Source organism: Miniopterus natalensis, chromosome 19 (assembly GCF_054644295.1).
Source record: "Miniopterus natalensis isolate mMinNat1 chromosome 19, mMinNat1.hap1, whole genome shotgun sequence".
In the NCBI taxonomy this organism is placed as follows: Eukaryota; Metazoa; Chordata; class Mammalia; order Chiroptera; family Miniopteridae; genus Miniopterus; species Miniopterus natalensis.
The window spans coordinates 9,421,757-9,439,310 of NC_142099.1; the positions used below are offsets into that span (position 1 = coordinate 9,421,757).

General features: G+C 46.0%; 1 protein-coding gene across 1 annotated transcript in view; it reads right to left on the reverse strand.

Annotated features, from left to right (window-relative positions):
- The window catches only part of PDE4DIP (phosphodiesterase 4D interacting protein), a 102,797-nt gene extending 88,873 nt beyond the window's left edge, over nucleotides 1-13,924 (reverse strand). Inside the window, exons 1-2 of the mRNA XM_087827735.1 lie at nucleotides 13,870-13,924; nucleotides 10,879-11,030 (exon numbers count right to left, since the gene is read on the reverse strand). Coding sequence (XP_087683861.1) covers nucleotides 10,879-11,030; nucleotides 13,870-13,897 — 180 coding nt within the window. The 5' untranslated portion in view covers nucleotides 13,898-13,924. The remainder of the gene's footprint in view (nucleotides 1-10,878; nucleotides 11,031-13,869) is intronic.
- Nucleotides 13,925-17,554: the final 3,630 nt, after the last annotated feature.

A 17,554-nucleotide genomic window follows, 5' to 3' on the forward strand; every position in this document is an offset into this window, starting at 1 on the left:
AAAACTCAAGAATCCTTTTCTGGTCCCAGCTCTGTTACTGAAGGGTTGTCTGACCTTAGAAGTGCGCTTCTCCGGGCCCAACTGTCCTCATTTATAAAATGAAGAGGCTGGGAACTGGGTGATTATTTTATTTATTTTATTTTTTTATTTTAATGTCTTTATTGTTTTCAGCAAGAGGAAGGGAGAGGGAGAGAGAGAGAAACATCTATGAGAGTCACTGATTGACTGCCTCCTGCACACCCCTGACTGGGGATCGAGCCCACAACCCCGGCATGTGCCCTGACCAAGAATTGAACCGAGATCTCCTGGATCCTAGGTCGATGCTCAACCGCTGAGCCATGCCCAGCCAGGCGAACTGGGTGATTTTTAAGGCACTTTCTGGGTCTCTGCTCTGAGAAGAATAATCTAGTTATCATCACCTCCGTCTTGCACACAGGGAGCCAGGGTGCCGGGTTCGTGATTAGTATTTGATAATGCTTTCAACGTCTACTTGGATTCTTTTATCAAGTGAGATAATTTAATAAAAGCTTTATGAAATGCAACACTGCATCCGAACGCAGGGCATTCTTCTCCCACCTAGATACTGCTTCCCGCACATGAACGTCGATTCCCTCTTCGGCCCTGTGATCCCTTGCTCTCAGTCTCTGGCCCCTTTCCTGGTTTTTGCTGCTCCTTAAAGTGAGTAACCTAAATGATGGTTATAACATCCTTAGTCTGCTGGTTTTTTCTCTCTTCATAATTTCTCCACTACCACTGGCACCTCTACCACCCTGGCCCAAGACAGTATGATCTCTCTCCTAAATTATTTGAATAGCCCCTTTAACTGGTCTCCCTGCTCCTAACCTTGCTCCCCTATAATCTATTCTTAGCACAGCAGTCACAGTGACCCTATTAAAACATATCAGCTCGCTCCTCTGCTGGAAACCCCACTGTCATCTGTGTAGTTTAGAGGGAAACGCTGAGTCGTTTCATTAGCCCATAAGGCCCAAGGCCCTACATAATCTGGAGCCTCTCTCCTTGCTTGGTCTTTTACTTTGCTCCTCTCCTCTCCCCCTACACATTCTGCATGAGCCACACTGTTTCTCTCTGCTGTTTTTCGAACACAGTGAACACCTCCCTCCCTCCTCAGGGCCTTTGAGCTTGTTATCTCCCGTATGGTATGCTCTCTGTCTATATAGTTAAAACCATAACTCACTCTGTGCGTCCCCCCAGCACTCCATATCTCCATTGTTTTTTCCCTTCCGTAGCACTATCACTATCTAAAATATATTTACTTACTTATTCTGTTTCTTGTCTGTCTCCTCCCACTAGCATGTAAACTCCAGGATTTTTGCCTATTTTGTTCACTGCTATATCATCAGTACCAAGAGCGGTACTTGGTACACAGTAGGTGCTCAATAAATATTTGCTGGATAAAAGAATGGATGAATAGTTAAGCTACTACTGACTTTGACCTAAACAGATTTAATCCTAAAAGAACTCAGTCTGTATACAAAATTATAGAGGTGTTTTAGGATGAAGAGCATATCTAAAGGCATTCTCTCTTTATAAAAAGATTATCTTCTAAGTAAAATAAATTATTCTAACAGACTAATTTTAATACACAATGCAGAATCTTAACTTTGTATGAGTTCTGAACAAATGGGGTATGATATATGACAAATCACAAGGAAAGGACAGTCTGAACCGTATCAAGTAGTAAAAACCATAGAAAATAGGAAGGAGAGCAGGCAGGAGGTTCCACAGAGAACCGGCATCCCAGCTCTCCCTAAAGGCTGAATCAAGTTTGGCCAGGCTTCGGGGAAGAGCACAAGGCAACCTAGGCAGGTGGAACTTAAGCAAAGGTTCAGAGAGCCCACAGGACTGAGAAAATGGCACATACTATCCTGTAATGGGGGAACAGAGAGGATGGGGGGTGAAGGACCATTTTGGGAGATCTTGAAAGTCCAGGTAAGGAGCCAGATCTAGGCACATCCTGGCTCTCAATTTGGACAAAGCGTAAGGAGAAAGGCCGTGCGGGAGGGCCAGGAACTGCTTACTAGGAAGATCGTTTTGTTTGTTTAGTGCTTAAGTTTATCTTTTATAGCTTTAAAAAATGAAAATGCACATACCTACTAAATGGGATGCGCACTAGACCTACTAAACCAGGGCCTCTGGCGGGCAGGCCCCAGGCCCATGTGTTTCCCTCAGCTCAGAGTTACTTAGGGGAGGAGCACTGCGGGCCCTGAGCAAGGCTTAGTCTTCTATCCTGGTTCTTTCTTTATTACACAGGACGTCGAAAACCTTTACTCTTACCTCAAAATATTTTTCCAAACATTAATGGCTCTCCCCTGCTCTTTCCTTAATTTCCTCTTCCCACTGCTTCTTAATGTATTAGCTCAAACTGGAAATAAGACTTTAATAAGGGCTCGATCAATGCCAACAATAGCACGAGGATTACAACCCAGCTGTCGCATGTCATGCCCCATTAACACAAACAACTGTCAAGTCAGCCTTCAAAAAAAACTCAGTCTCACATCTGCCTAATCATACTCAGACCCCCCACATAGCTCTCATAAATGGAGATGCTTGAAAACATATTAATCTCTTACCATTCTCTCTTCTAAGACTAAAGTTCCGCTCCACCAAAAATGATTAATCATCTTAATGGACACATTCTTTTCAAATATAATAAGGCTTCTGCAACTTACACTCTATTAATTTGATATCTGTGATAATTTGTATCTTTACATTTCGTGAAAATAAAAATATTCTTAAATAATATGGTAAACAGAGGAACAGGAGAATAGCCTTCTAAGTAACCTTTGACACTATACTTACTATCCATTTACAAACAGGCAATAAATATTATCATTATTGTGTGTGTTTATCTAGGTGAAGTAGCTGGGAATTGCAGAAAGAGAAAAAGCTCTTGAACCAAGGAGGTGTAGGTTCAGATCCCAGCTCTGCTGTTTTCTAATTATGCAACTTTGGGGAAATTACTTTCTAGTAATTAATTAACTCTAGGAAAGGAGTCAGGAGACAGATCTGAGTAGGCTACTAAGAAGCTTGTAACTGCGTCTGAAATGCTAACCTTTGCTTTTTAGTCTGAGCCAGATAGAGTGAAGCATCCTTTAAGTGGCTTAAAGGATACAGGAAAAATGTCCTCGTTCTGCCGTCCTGAAGAATATGCACAACTTCTGCAGACCACTCCAACAAGGAAAGCGTCAACCCAAGTCAACGAACTCGGTCTTCCGTTCACCAACCCTTTCACTTCCGCCCAGGGTTCCTGACCCGTGTACCAGATGCCAACTCTTGGTGCCAGCTTCAGAAAGCAGATTGCAAATTCCACAAAGACCTTTTTCCCCCCTTTTTGGGCCGCACGATAAACATGTCTTTCTTCTGAAACTGTGTTTCTGAAATTTCAACATCATTCCCGAAGTTCCAGCATCTTTTAAATGCTATGGTATTAATATCATTCCAGTTTCTCCCCTAAAACTCAGAAGCAAACTAATACCCATCCTCTACAGGGCCTTTTCTTGAAACAACTGGCCTGATGACAAGAGAGCTAACAACAGACCTATGACATCAGGTCGATAAATAACCCTGTCTCGGCAGCGTCATCATGTGGATGGAGGACAGGGGTTCAGACGATGTTCCTGCTGACCTCCCCCACCACAGATACACCCCCACACCACCCCCATCCTGGAATACCAATGTGCTGTCGTCATCACATTAGAGAACTATGAACTATATAAAACCGAAACAAAACAAATAACAGCTTCCCTGACTACCAAAAATACATGGTCCAGCCAGAAACGGTGCCGTCAGACAGTTAAACGAGCTCCGTGGCAGAAATGACAGTTGAGCTGCACCAATGCTGGCAGCTCCCAAGGACTCCCAGGCTCGAAGCTAGATTTTCCATCGGTCTGGCTCCATCAACACCAACAGGACTTGGTGGTGTTTTTTCATCGTTGGTTCAAACCAGCAGGATTATTTGCTGAGCTTCTAGTACTCAAAGGGGAACATATCGATTTATGGCCTACCCTGTTTTTCTAGGTTTTCGACAAACCTGTCTCCACACTTCTCTAGGAAAGGAGGTGATTTCAAGAGCACAGTTAGGGTTCTCTCTAGGCCTAAGAGCTGAGAGGTCACAGTCCCCATGAGCGACCACGGCTGCAACAATAAGGCTTTGACCAGGAGCGGGGGTGGGAAGGGGGAGACGCTGCCAACTGGAAAGCTCAGTCGACACTCTGGTGCTCCAGCCATGATGAAAAGCCTCCTACTTCTGAACTCACTGTGCTCCCTGCTGCCTGCAGGACGTGCCATTGGTATCGCCATGAGCCTGGCAAGTCTCTCCTCTTCACCACCCACTCAGCTCTGGCTGAACGATCTCCAGCTCACCCTGGAGTTGACACAGCACCTACTACAGGACGCCCATCTGATCCTAAGGCCCGGGTCAGGGCGCCTCCTGAGCGCGTCCCAGTCTTACCCCCGGGACTATCTGTTTGATCGTCTTATTGATTGGATTTAGAGTTCCTGAAGAGCAGAAGGATCCCCTCAATTTTCCTCCAAAACGGCAAACCCCTTCCCTAGCTTTCGGTTTTCGTCGTTGTCGTTTTAACGATTATAGAAGAACTGCTTGTGCTTGCTCCACTCGTTCCCTTTCTCAATGATGGCATCACCTGGCAGCTGCCCAGGCAAGAAGGCTTGGTATCATTCACTCACCCAAAGCACAACCAGAAAGAAGGCGGCGTGCCTGCTATGGCCCGCACTGCGCCAGCACCGCGTCCAGCCTGGCCGAGGCAAGCCAGCTGCTCCAGCGGAGCTCAGGCGCCAGCGGGAGAGAGCGGCTTTGGACGGTAAACCATGTTATTAAAGGGAAAGTACAAGGCGCTCGGGAAGTGCACCCAGCCACCATGGGAGTGGAGAGAGGAATGGGTGGGAGGCCACATTCGGGCTTCTCCATCACCGGTCGTACATCCAATCAGTTGCTTAGTCCTGTCACTTCTCCTTCTGAAATCTCTCTTTCACCTGCCCATTTCTCTCACGCCCACAGTGTCATCTCTAGCGACCTTTGTCTGGACTACTGCATCCTACCTGCCCTCTCTGCCTCAGACTTGGCTCCTCCAACCCAGGGTCCATACAAAAGCCGAAGGGATGTATCTAAAGGGAAAATCTGATCATGTTGTCCTCCCTGAACCACTGAAGCTTTCAGTGGTTCCCCGCAGAACTCTGGGAAAATCTAAAGCCCTTTACATAACTCACAAGGCCTCTGCACCGGCTTCTCTCTCTCCTCCAGGCTCAGCTCTTCTCCACATTTCTAGGTGGCATGGTCTAAGACGAATGACCTTACTACAGTCCTTTCTCTCATCTGGATCTTGATCCATGCTGTTTCCTCTGCAAGGGCCATGCTTTGCTGTCCCACTCGCAGCCCGTGTTAGCGGCTAATGCGAATTCTTTCTTCAGGGCCCTGGTTAGATATAGTTTCCTCCAGGAAACGTCCCCTGAATAGCCCCGCCTCTTCGGACTGAGTTAGGAGCCCCAGCTGTAGACTGTGTAACACTCCTTCCTTCTACCATAATGATTATATTCTGTTGTAATTGGCTCATCTGCAAACTCTATAAGGCAGGACCCATGCTAGCATATTCATCATTGTATTCTGTCATTCTTAAGACATTGTGTCGTACACATAGTAGGTGCTTTAGAAACATTTGTTGAATGACTAGATAAATAAAATGAATACATAATTATTAAAAATTCAGATAATACAGAAAGTTAGAAAGAAGGCGAAAATCATGGCTCATCCCATCACCCAGACATAATCACTATCAATATTTTTATGTATATTCTTCTAGGCATTTCTATTTTTCTCTCCCTCAAAAATGAGGCCTTATTTTATGTAATATTCAGTCAAATTGTTGTTGTTGTTTTGTTGTTTAATCTTACATTTGTTGTGATGGACATCCTCCTAGCCAGTACATTGCTCTATGATGTCCTATTTATATATATGTCATACTTGAAATAACCAAGCCTTGATGGATAATGAGATTATTTCTAATATTTTATTAGTATAAAAATACTGAAATAAACATGCATCCTTGAACATTTTAAAAAAATTACAGTCATACTTGATCACTGGGCATTTAATAGCTAGAACTGGGCCTGGCATACAGGAGGCTCTCCTACACTGAGGGGACGCATGGCTACACAGTCAAATGAATGAGAGGATCAGCTGTCCATAGAGAAGCATAATAAAAGCGTGGCTAAGCCCTGGCTGGTGTGGCTCACTTGGCTGGAGCATCAGCCAGTGTACCAAAGGGTTGCGGGTTCAGTTCCCGGTCAGGGCACATGCCTAGGTTGTGGGTTCCATTCCTCTCTCTCTTTAAAATCAACAAAAACATATCCTCAGGTGAGAATTAAAAAAAATAATAAGTACACTTCTGCTCAAATCCCAGTTCTAGCAATCAATGGTCTTTTTCTAGCTTCAGTGCCCCTCTCTGTACAAATCAAGATAATGGTGGCACCAGCCTCAGCAAACTGTTACAAGAGCTGAATGAGATAATACAAGTCAAGTGCATTCACAGATCCCTGCACACTATAAGCACTCAATCAATATTAATTGGCATCACTATTTTCATTGCTATTCTAAACATTTACTTTTGGAATGGAAGTTATTACTGGAATGAAAATTCCTCGAGGCCCATAGAAGACAGAGCTTTCTTCATACAGTGAAGAAATGACATTTACACATGTATATATGATACAAATTTTGAAATGTTTTTCTAATATTTAGGTTTTAAAGACATATGTTTGCTTGGCAAATACTCTAACCTTGTGATATCTCTTTCACTGTTGCCTTAGCTGTCATTTAAGTTAAATCCTGCATAATGTACATTTCATATGCCCCAATCAGACTGTACACTCTTTGATAAGTTGTGTGCAGCTCTGTATCCTCTACAACACTCAGAACCAGTCCTTTCCTTCGCAGTTTTTAAGAAAAGATGGTTGTGTTGATACACAGCTGGCAATGATGCTTAGGAATGAAAACCTTTCTGAAGTTCTGTGGAAAGGCTGTGTGGAATCCCTCTGAAAAGTCATGTTTAGAAAGAAGAAAATTCTGTCCTTATGATTGCTGAAAATTTAGGACTTCCCCCTTCCCTTCTCATCTAGTAACTTTCTAAAAATTTATTCCTTATTGATTTTAGAGAGAGAGGGGAAAGGAAAGAAAGAAGCACAGATTCTGTTGTTCCATTTGTCCATGCTACTCATTGGTTGAATCTTGTATGTGCCCTGACCAGGAATCGAACCCTCAACCTTGGTGTATGGGGACGAAGCTCCAACCCGGCTGGGGTCATCTAACAGCTTTTCAAATGCCTCAAACACCAGTGGAAACAAAATCAGTGTGCTTGGGGGACTGTGGTTCCGGGGGCATAACTGCCGGTTGGTTATTTTCTAAATGAAAATGCACTTCACTGGCAGCGTTCATTTCCCAAGGCTGCAATTAGACAGAAACTCACAAGCAGCAGGAAGCTGCTGGCCTAAGCCGCGGCGACAGGGTCCAGATTCACCTAACCCAGAACAGGAGCCCAGGCTGAGAATTCAGATCTCCAGAAAGGCCGAAGAGTCCCTTTTAGGATTTGCCCCCCCACCCATCCCCACGTCCCCTGCCCCTCCCCCACCCCCCACACACAATTTCAAGATTCAAGTGGAAAAATTTTCCAGGATGGGTGGAGCTTCACCAGGCTGACTGACTCACTGTGGTTGGATTCAGACTACCAGGGAAGGCTGGCTTCAGACTATAATTAGGCCAACACTGCAGCTGGTTTTACTGGCATTTTCACGTTAAAGACAACATTACTAAAAATGCGTAAACAGGAGGGGGCGCTGGAGGCCCCTTAGGACCTTATGGCCATAGATTCCCCACCTCTCCGTAGCTTTTCCATAGCATCTGCCATTTGATTCTATAAATAAAACCACATTACGTATTTTGCCAATGTAAACCCCTTTCTCTGAATGGTTGGTTCTCTCATTTCCCAAGGAGCCTTGGAAACTACTGGAGTAATCTTGGTTCTGTCACGTTAAACCTATATAGCCTTCGGTAAGTTATATGAGCCTTGGTCTCTTCACGGGTCTAATGGATGTAGTAATACCCATCTCATAATTAGGAAAATGAACTGAAAAAGAGTTGAAATAAAGTATATTAAGTATATCTAGAAAAGTACCTAGTGTATGATAAACACCCAATAAATATTATTTATTATTATTAGCTACTATGAATGATCTTGCTAATAAGTCCTGTCAAATATTTTAAAAGGTTTCTGCTTCTTTCTCTTACTTGGCTGTAGAACTTTATCATAATCCCAGTTTAGGTGGAAAATGGCCTTCCTTTAAACTCACTGTTAAAAATAAATGTACTTTTCTTGACTTCCCAGTTTCCTATCCTAACCATTCAATATCCTCCTTAGAAACATTTGACTTACTGTGAGTACATTTCAGTGAGTCCTGAGTAGAGGCTGGGGGGATCCACATCCAACAAGTTTAGTTCTGGTGGTGGTGTGTCTTTACTGAGCACTTACTATGCCCCAGCATTATGCTAAATTCTAGAGGCTAGAAAAAGAAAAGGAGGTGTTTTCTACCCTGGAAGTGCTTAGAGTCAGGGCACATATTTTGAGATTGGAGAGTCAGGGAAGGCATCCTAAAAAAAAACCAGAAAATGGCTGAATCTTGAAGGATGTGTAGGTTTTAACCAGGTAAAGAATAGCAGAGAAAAGGCATTCCAGGCAGAACCAAGACTGGGAAATATCACACAGCTTGGAATTGCAAGCCGTTCAGGATTAATGGAGTAGAAAACATGTGCTGGAGAATACTGGGAGATAAAAGTAGATTTCCAGTTTACCCAGAGAACAGAGTTGCACTCTGTACCTGTCTAAATAGGAGGAGCTAATGGTTCTGGTTCCATTATCACCAAACCTTCATCGGCTGAGCTCCCTAACCTAGAAAGTACGCACTCTTTTAAATCACAGAAATGAGTGTTTTCAGGCCCACATTATGAGACATTAGGTAAGACCCTTGGTTACTTTTTGTGTCTTTATTTCTCATTTCTAAACTGGGGTAATAATCATGCTTTCCTCGCAGGGCTGTCATCAGCATTAAATGAGATGATACTGCACATGCTTAAAACAGTACCTGACACATAGAAAGTGACCGAGATACGTCAGCTAGTACTATCCACGTGTGCTCTAGTCTCACTCATCCCAGACACGCTGGGGGTGGGGTGGGTACTGTAATCGGAAGGAGTTTTTCTCAACACCGTTTACATGTAAGAATCTTTCAGACCCGATAACCTGTCAGGATTTATGATCATGGTACATAAACTCTATGGCCCTGAAAAAGTCACCATTTCTGAGCCCTGGCAAGGACCTCTCTGACAAAAAAGTGTGTCACAGCTGTTGTTATTTATTAATACTTGACACACAGGGAAGAGATTTAAAATATCTCCTATTGGCCTTTTCTCTGAGTCCCGGCTTGGTTTCCGTCGGTGGTTCCCAGCGTAAGGACTAATCAGGGCTCTCAGGCCTGGGTGTTAAAAGAACTTAGAGCCCCGCACCGGAAAGTTAGGCGACTTCTGTTTGCCACCTAACTCAGCCCTTTCTTTTCCCTCTCCCACAGCACCCGGCCATTCGTTCTGTCAGTGGAGGTGACAGCCCTCGCTTCTATGTTCCAAATCCCCTCTCAACCAGGACGGCGACGGGAGGCCCGCTTTCGGGGAGCAGTGCCCCAGCCAGGAGGCGCGCTGAGGCAGAATCCGGGGCGAAAGAGGAAGGGGCTGGGGGCTCACCCGCCCACCCCCACCGTCAGCACCGCAGCCGTTCAGAGGTTCAGTCTTCAAAAGCCACTTAATGTTCCTGAGAACTCTGTGTCCTAAAAAGCACACACCCAGGATCCATGACAACTCCGGGTGAAAACCAAACCAAACCAAACCGACAACAGGCTGTTTAATTGTCAGCCCACGGGACGTGGAGCATCTTCTCGGTCCACAGGAAAATCTGGTAGGACGCGCATTAGCTCCCAGTGAAACATTTCCATCTACAAACTGAGGGAAGGCAGGGCAAACCCATGTCAACGCTGCTTTATTAACCCTGTTTTGAAAATGGAATTTTATTATTTTATGTCAAAAACTGTCGATTCAAGAATGGAAGAAACCCACGGATCTCAGGGTACAGACACACAGAACTTCCCTGTTGACTGATGCCTGGGTAACCCCCAGGGGGCACCAAAGAACTGTTTCTATTTTTAGCGCACAGCCGGGTAAGAAATCCTGGGTGCTCTTCTGGGTCATAGAAATGCCAACAGATGGGTTCTCTTTGCGCAGCCTTCCTGGGACCAATCCAGGGTGCCGGGAGCTGGGGACCCGCATTACGTTATCAGTAATCTGGCTCGGCCAAATCTAAGGATAAACATATCAAGACACAGAGCCAGCACTTCAAGAGTTGAGTGTGGAGTTTCAAGCCACAATGACAGATTCTTGTTGAGAAGCAAATGGTTGTGGCTGAGCCACCTCACACTGTGGACAGTATCCACATAAGTAGAGTTGTCCGAGCCAGCTACAGAAAATATAGCGCCAGCCAAGTGGGACTAGGTTCCCTGGGCTTGGGTGCCATTTAAACCTCCTGACTTGATCTGAGGAATAAACCAGGGATGAAAATGGTGTGGCGGCAGAATCGCTGGTACAGGCAACGACCCACACGCCACACCGCTCAGCACACAGCTACTATTGGGACACACGGTCGCACAAGAGACACCATTATGGTAAGAATGCCCACAGTTTTATAAGACATCACTACCCCATGGGGCTCCTTCTAATCGGGGTACCAATTACCCACCCACGTAACTTACCTTCTCAAAATCTCGAAGAGCCTGGGTCTGCACCTGAGGGGCTTTTTCAAATGCCCTCAGGTAATGCGTCTGCCCAGAGGGGACCTTCTCGCCACCTCTCCAGGTCTGGGGCTGCACTGGAGGGCCTCGATCTTTCGTGTCACTAAGGAAAGCTGCCAGTGAAACAGAACAACAGCTGTTACACAGTGATGGCATTGTGATCATCATAACCTGTATGATCCCGCAGAATCTGGCCAATTCTTGGGCAATCTCTCTACAGAGAAGCTTTCAGGTTATCATTTAGGAATAACAGTTGTAACAACCAACATCTTTAACTGGCATTGCAGGTTACAAAATAGTTGTACACGAATTATTTCATTTATAAAGGTCCTGCAACCAGTAAAACAGACCGATGTAATCATTAAATCCATTTTATGAACTAGTAAATAAAGGTTCAGAAAGTTTGCCTGATCAGGATTACATCTCCAAAAAGTGGCAGAACCATGCTCTCTCCACTCAGCTTTCCCAATCGTATGCTAGTACTGTGCTGTTTTAGCATCAGAGGGGATTGTAACACCGATAAGAGTTGGGGAGAGACAGGCAAAGGGACAGGGATGCCATCTTTCCAATAATCAAAGGAAGCACTGGCCTGGGGGAAGCTTGTGAGGGCGAAGCTGCTGCTGACCTCAGGCCCGCCTTTGAAAGTAACTCTGGGAATGAGTAAGAGCCCAGGGCTTACGTCAAGCGCAGCCCTCAGAGGGTCTGGATTGAGCGCAGGGCTGTACACTCAGGTAGACGACATAGGAAAATGCGTCTTTTCTTGGCTGAGGGGCGGAAACAATGAGCCTTTGTTACCGAACAGCTGTGTTTTTTGAAGTCAGAAAGAAGGACAGCCGTCAGGACACACTGAGCTCACCGACGTCAGGGCCAGTGAGAGCAGAGCGGGCTCAGTGCGCCCCACGGAGGAGGGGGTAACTGGACACAGACACGGGCCAAGGGGGTCCTGAGGGGCCAGGAGGCAAGAGGCCACCTCGCACTCTTCTGTCCTCTGTTTCCCTCTCCCGCCCGCCCTCCTGCCTTCCACCCTCCTTGGCTCTTTCCCTCTTCCCCGCCCTTGTGTGCTCTTAGCTCCTTGTCAAAAATTAACTGACCGTCGGTGCGTGGGCACCGGAAGCAACAGCACCAGAAGCAAAAGCGAGCAAGTGGGGCTGCGTCGGAGCAAAAGGCTTCTGCTCCGCCGAGGAAACTGCCAAGGGAATGAAGAGGCCGTGGGGTGGGAGACAACACCCCTCTCTCCCCCCCCTTTCTCTCTCCTCCCTCTCTCTCCTCCCGAACACTTGCCAGAGGGAGCGCAAGAAAAAGTACCCAGACGCTCCCATCGGCCGCTCAGAATTTTTTTAAATGCTCAGAAAAGAGCATTTTCTGTTTAAAACAAAAATGATAGGAGAAGAAAGACAAAGGGATGGGGAAGGGACAGTGAAGAGAAAGATGAGGCCTGGAAAGGACGCGGCGATGACACGCAGCACGGTGTCGGGGCAGCCTGTTCCTGTCTGAAAGTCTTTAACCTCCCGTCACACCACCGATTCTACAGGAAAAAAACCAAAAAACCCTGAAGTGTAAGGCCGCACGGTTTCTTTCTGAACTGGATTCTGGACAGTGTCTTCGGTTTTGTAAAACTAATATACTTCCCCGGCCACCCACTAACCCCGCGTGGCAGAGAACAGGGGTTCAAGTCGGCACGGAAGCCTACAGCAGGGGCTGCCAGCGCCCCACACGCGCCGCACACAGAGGTGGCCCTTCCCCCCGCCAGGTCCCTGTGTCAGCCTGTGCAAAATGACGGCCTTTCTGTCACCCGCGTGCCGCTCTGGGATCGCGAGTTCGTGACAGGAGCAGTAATACTGATGTTGCACCTCTTCTGGTGATATTCTGAGTGTTTCTAAGTAAGTGCAAAAATTTCAATTCAAAGACATCAGAGAGAATTATTTCGCCCATAGTTAGGTGAAATTAAACAGAAGAGAATTTGATAAAACAGAACAAGAATATATTAAAGTGGGGTGAGTGGGATATGATGGAAAAAGAAGAGCTTTTGAGGCTTGCTAATCGTGGGAATTTAGGCAGATCTCTAAATTTCAATGAGCTTCGTTGCCTCTGTAAAAACGGGCATAATACTACTTACCTCGCCGGGCTTTTATATGGGTTAAATAAAACAATAAGTGAGAGCGCCCGATCTAATATCGTGCCTGTACTAGGCATTTTTTCCATGCCCCTTCCATTTTTACCTCTGCATGGGGGAGATCCTGATGCTAAAACGAGTATGGTAGGTCCTTGGAATTTGTAGATTTAACACACACAATGACAAACGCTAATGTTAAGTGACTCTGAAGTCCCAACACGCTCGAATTATAAACTTATTCCGCGCCACGCATATGAGCCACTGTGCTCCAAGGCTGTATGAAAAAGGGGGATCCCTTAGCACAGTGGAACCCTCCAATGACTACGTTTTTTGAAACCCTGTCCCCAAAAGGGACACTGGAATGTGGTGGTGTAACTTAGGCAGCCCGCTGGCTAATGCCAGGGCAGTCATGGTGAGACATATTATGAATACATTAACAATTCCGTCTACTGGGTGCTACTCCTGCACGGGCTCTGTCCTAAGAGCCCTGCCCACTTAATCTCATCTGTGAGCTCCACACTGTTATTATATTCATTTTAAGGGTATAGTCCAGTAAAGATGTCCCTGAAGTGGCAGACTCTGTTTTAATCATTTCACAAGTAACTTTAATCTTGTGATTACAGAATCATTAGAAGTATGAAGAGTTCACGTAGGATTTCGGATATGATTCACAGCACTGTGCTGGGCAGGTGAGGAATTACATGCCACAGGGGTATGTTTGGAAATTCACAGAAAGTCTGAGGACACTGCCATGGAGGGTTTTAAGGGTCCATGATTCAAGGGACTCATGAGCAGCGAGAAACCAGGAATTTAGAAGACAAGGCCCGTTGCCTCCTTACCTGTAGCATGGCTTGTCCTGGGCACCATCTCCCCTTCATCCTCGGCAAAATAATCTCTGTGGAGAGAAACAAACAGTGAGATAACCTCTCTGCCTGGTCCCCAGTCCCTGGGGTGGCGGGACACCAGTGTTCTGTGTTCATTTATTTCTCCACAAGTATTCATTAAAGTCTTGCCATGTATCAGGGACAGTGCTAAGTGCTGGGGATACTAAGACAAGTCCCACAGGAAGGGTTCCTATCCTCAATAAGTATACCTAGGGACAGCCCCTGACCAACCAATTCCATGAGTATTGAACTACCACGTGGCAATGCTATGAAGGAAAACGCAGAGTGAGTCAACTAGTAGAGAGGCTCAGAGAAACTCAGAAAGAAGAACATTAAAACTGAGGTAAAGAGAACATTGACCAGCTGAAAAATGGGAACAGAGGAGTATTCCATCAGGGGTTACAGCAAAGACCCTGGGTTGGAAAGGAACAGAGAAAATTGGATTGTGACAAGACTTTGTCTGGCCTTGTGGGATGGGGCAAGGATACTGAGTTTTACATGACAGGCAATGGGAAACCAGTGAAGGATTTTAAACGAGGGAATGAATGGTACATGATCAGATTTAGCTTTTAGGCAGATCGTTCTGGCTGTTGAGTGAGGCTGTGGAGGAAACAAGAATACATGGGGAAAGCAAGAAGTTGTGATGGTCTTAACCAAGGAAAAAGACCGTGGAGATGGAGAGAAGCGAAAAAAATGCAAGATATATTTAGGTAGCAGAATTGACATAGAAAACTCAGAAAGCAAAGTCCATTAATGGAAATGCTAAAAACACCAAAATTCAGCAGCAAGAGGTGTATCTATCCACACAGCGAAGACCACCATCCCTAGCACAGAAGGGGGGAAAAAAATCTCAAAATTATTTAACAGATACTTGTCAAGGGCCTACTATGTTTTTAGGCACTGTTTTGAGCTCCATGAATGTAGCAGTGAACAAAATAGACAAAAACGCCTGCACTCATGGAACGTAGAGCAAAGTAAGGGGAAGCAAGGAAAATGTGTAGCTAGCAACTGGGGACAGGGAGTGCTGGAGGTAATGGGGGTGACGATTTTCAGTAGATAAGATTTCTCTGGAAAGCACTAAGGATAGCCATGGGGTATTTGGGGAAGAGTCTCCTAAGCAGAGAAAATCAAATGCAAAGGCTCTTAGGAGGCGCACGCCAGAGCGGTTTGGGAACAGCAAGGAGGCCAGTGTGGCCGGGCAGAGTGAGCATGTGGCGAGGAGCAGGAGGTGAGGTCAGGGGAGTAATGGGAAGGCCGGGGGGGGGGGGGGGGAGATTCTGTAAAGCCTTTTGGGACATTGAAAGGCATTCAGCCACTGAGGTCCTGTGAGTCAGAAAGAGAGATGAACTGAGTGATGAATGTTTTAAAAGGGCTGGCTACCGTTTTGACACGGGGCTGGCTGGGTGGGGAAGGCAGAAACAGAGAGAGGATTGCAATAATCCAACAATGACACTCTTTCAACATTTAGTTTATTCCTTAAACCTTGGGTACTCCCAGCTGCTGGTTGGAAAAATAATTCTGTCGACAGAGATTTAGAGGGCTTTTCTCTTTAAAAGCCAGCCGCCACTCACAGGGAGGCAGAGGAGAGCCTGGCATTTGTTTAGAAACTGTTGATGGTCTTTGTTCTCTGTCTCAGGTCTGGATCTTGGCACAAATCTCCACTTTGTTAAGTTCCAGATGGACGTGAAAGTACCAGAAAGAACACGTTGGTACACACACGCCACCTGCCAATTTTTGACTACTCAAGAGCAGGTCACCAGTTTGGGGTTCCTTCCAGGCCCCCTGCCTCTTTCTTCTTCCACTTCTCATTAAAAACGTTCCTCATGAGTGAACGATGAAAGAGAGAAATGTACTACTTGGGTGTTGAAACTACCAGCCAGAACGATCTTGAAAAATGTGTAAGGACTAGCATTTACACGTAGCTGCTTCTGTTCACGTGTTGGGTGGATTCCTTTACGCTCAGCCCGCAGACCCAGGTAACCATCGGGAGCAGGGTCATTCCTCGGGTCAAATTCAGCCCATCCAGCACGTTTTATTTGGTCAACACAAAGTGGACCCATTTCTAACTTCTCTTGGAAAATGAATGGGTCTAGCAATACTGGGCCCGTCTTCCCACATGAGGATGACCTGCCGCCTTTAAACAGAACAGACGTGCTCTCTAGTTTGCCACGAGCTTGTAGTCCCAGCTCATGAACTCATTCGTGATACCTGCCAGGCTCCTTATAGGTCTCGGAGGCTGTTATCCTGATATAGATGAAGCGCAGACAGAATTTCATTTCTGCTTTTAGACACAGCCTCGAGTAACCTACTGGCTTTAGCACATGATTCATTAATTTGTGATTATACGCTACTAACTGGCTTATAAGTCAGCTTTATCTCTTCTGGGCTTTAGTTTCAGATGTCACAAATTGCAATCCCCTAGACATGTATATGTCTCGGGAATAAAGGTCACACATATGACCTTTCCCCCAAGATGCTTTTACCTCAAATATTTGTAAAAGAAGTGCATGACTTTCTACGGTTCCTTGCAGTAGCTACTCAATTCTATTCTAGTAGATGCTGAGGCATAAAACCCATTTTAATACTTTCCATGGGTCCAGGGATCTGTTCAGACGTGATCTCATTTAATCGTCCTCGCTCTGAAGACTCCACTTTCTAGGTCAGGAGCAGGTTACAGCAAGGCCACGCATATGGGCCCATGAGACACCACCTCACCTTCCCCCCGCCACGCACACCCACTCTGAGCTAGCTGCCTGCCCGGGATGAATCCATAACTGAAAGGGGAGAGAGGTCACTTTGGATGGGTACTGAGTTAATGGGTTTATTGTAGTCTCAGGAGACTTTTAAAAAAATCACTCTAACTCTATTAACAGCTCAAGTTCCCTCTTATTGCCAGAGAGTAGGGCTCACTCAGCTGCTCCAAAAGGCCGGTGAGGAACCTGATGCTACCCTAGGGAAGGGGCTCAGAGTGAAGAAACACAGGGTATATGTCTAGGGGATTGCAATTTGTGACATCTGATAAACCAAAGTGCAAAGGGAATTGGAGTGTGCTAGAGACAGACTCCCAGCTTGCCCGCCCCACTCCACCCCAGCACACACACAATCACACACGCAAAGCAATCATACATATTGGTAAATTCTTCCGTATTGCCCAGGTCTGGAAAAAAGCTTGTATATCCTTTGTCCTGGTTTCTCAAATGCAAGTGTTTCTAGGTTTCTTTTTTCAACAGGAGTCCCTGAATGAGTCATGCTCAGCGAGCACGTGGGTCACCGGGGCATGTATAGCTCTCCCGCAGAGATGGGCACATGTGACCTTTCCCGCAAGATGCTTTTCCACCGCAGACGCACCATACTTTCCCTCAGTGAGCTTCACCCTCTTCTCCCTCCCTCGTCAACCCGTCAACACTGACACCGAGGAAACGAAAATTACACTCCGCGACTTTTACCAAGACACTGTTCTGCTGAATTTGAAGAACCAGGCATTTTCCAAATACAACCCACACCCACCAGCTGTTCACTTACTCTCTGCATGGCGCATCCCCCCCATTTCCATGATTCGCTCATAAGCAGCTCTAAAGACCCTGGGCTCAAACAGCACATCAGCACTCAGCACCCCCATGACGCGCTTCTCCCGCGGTCT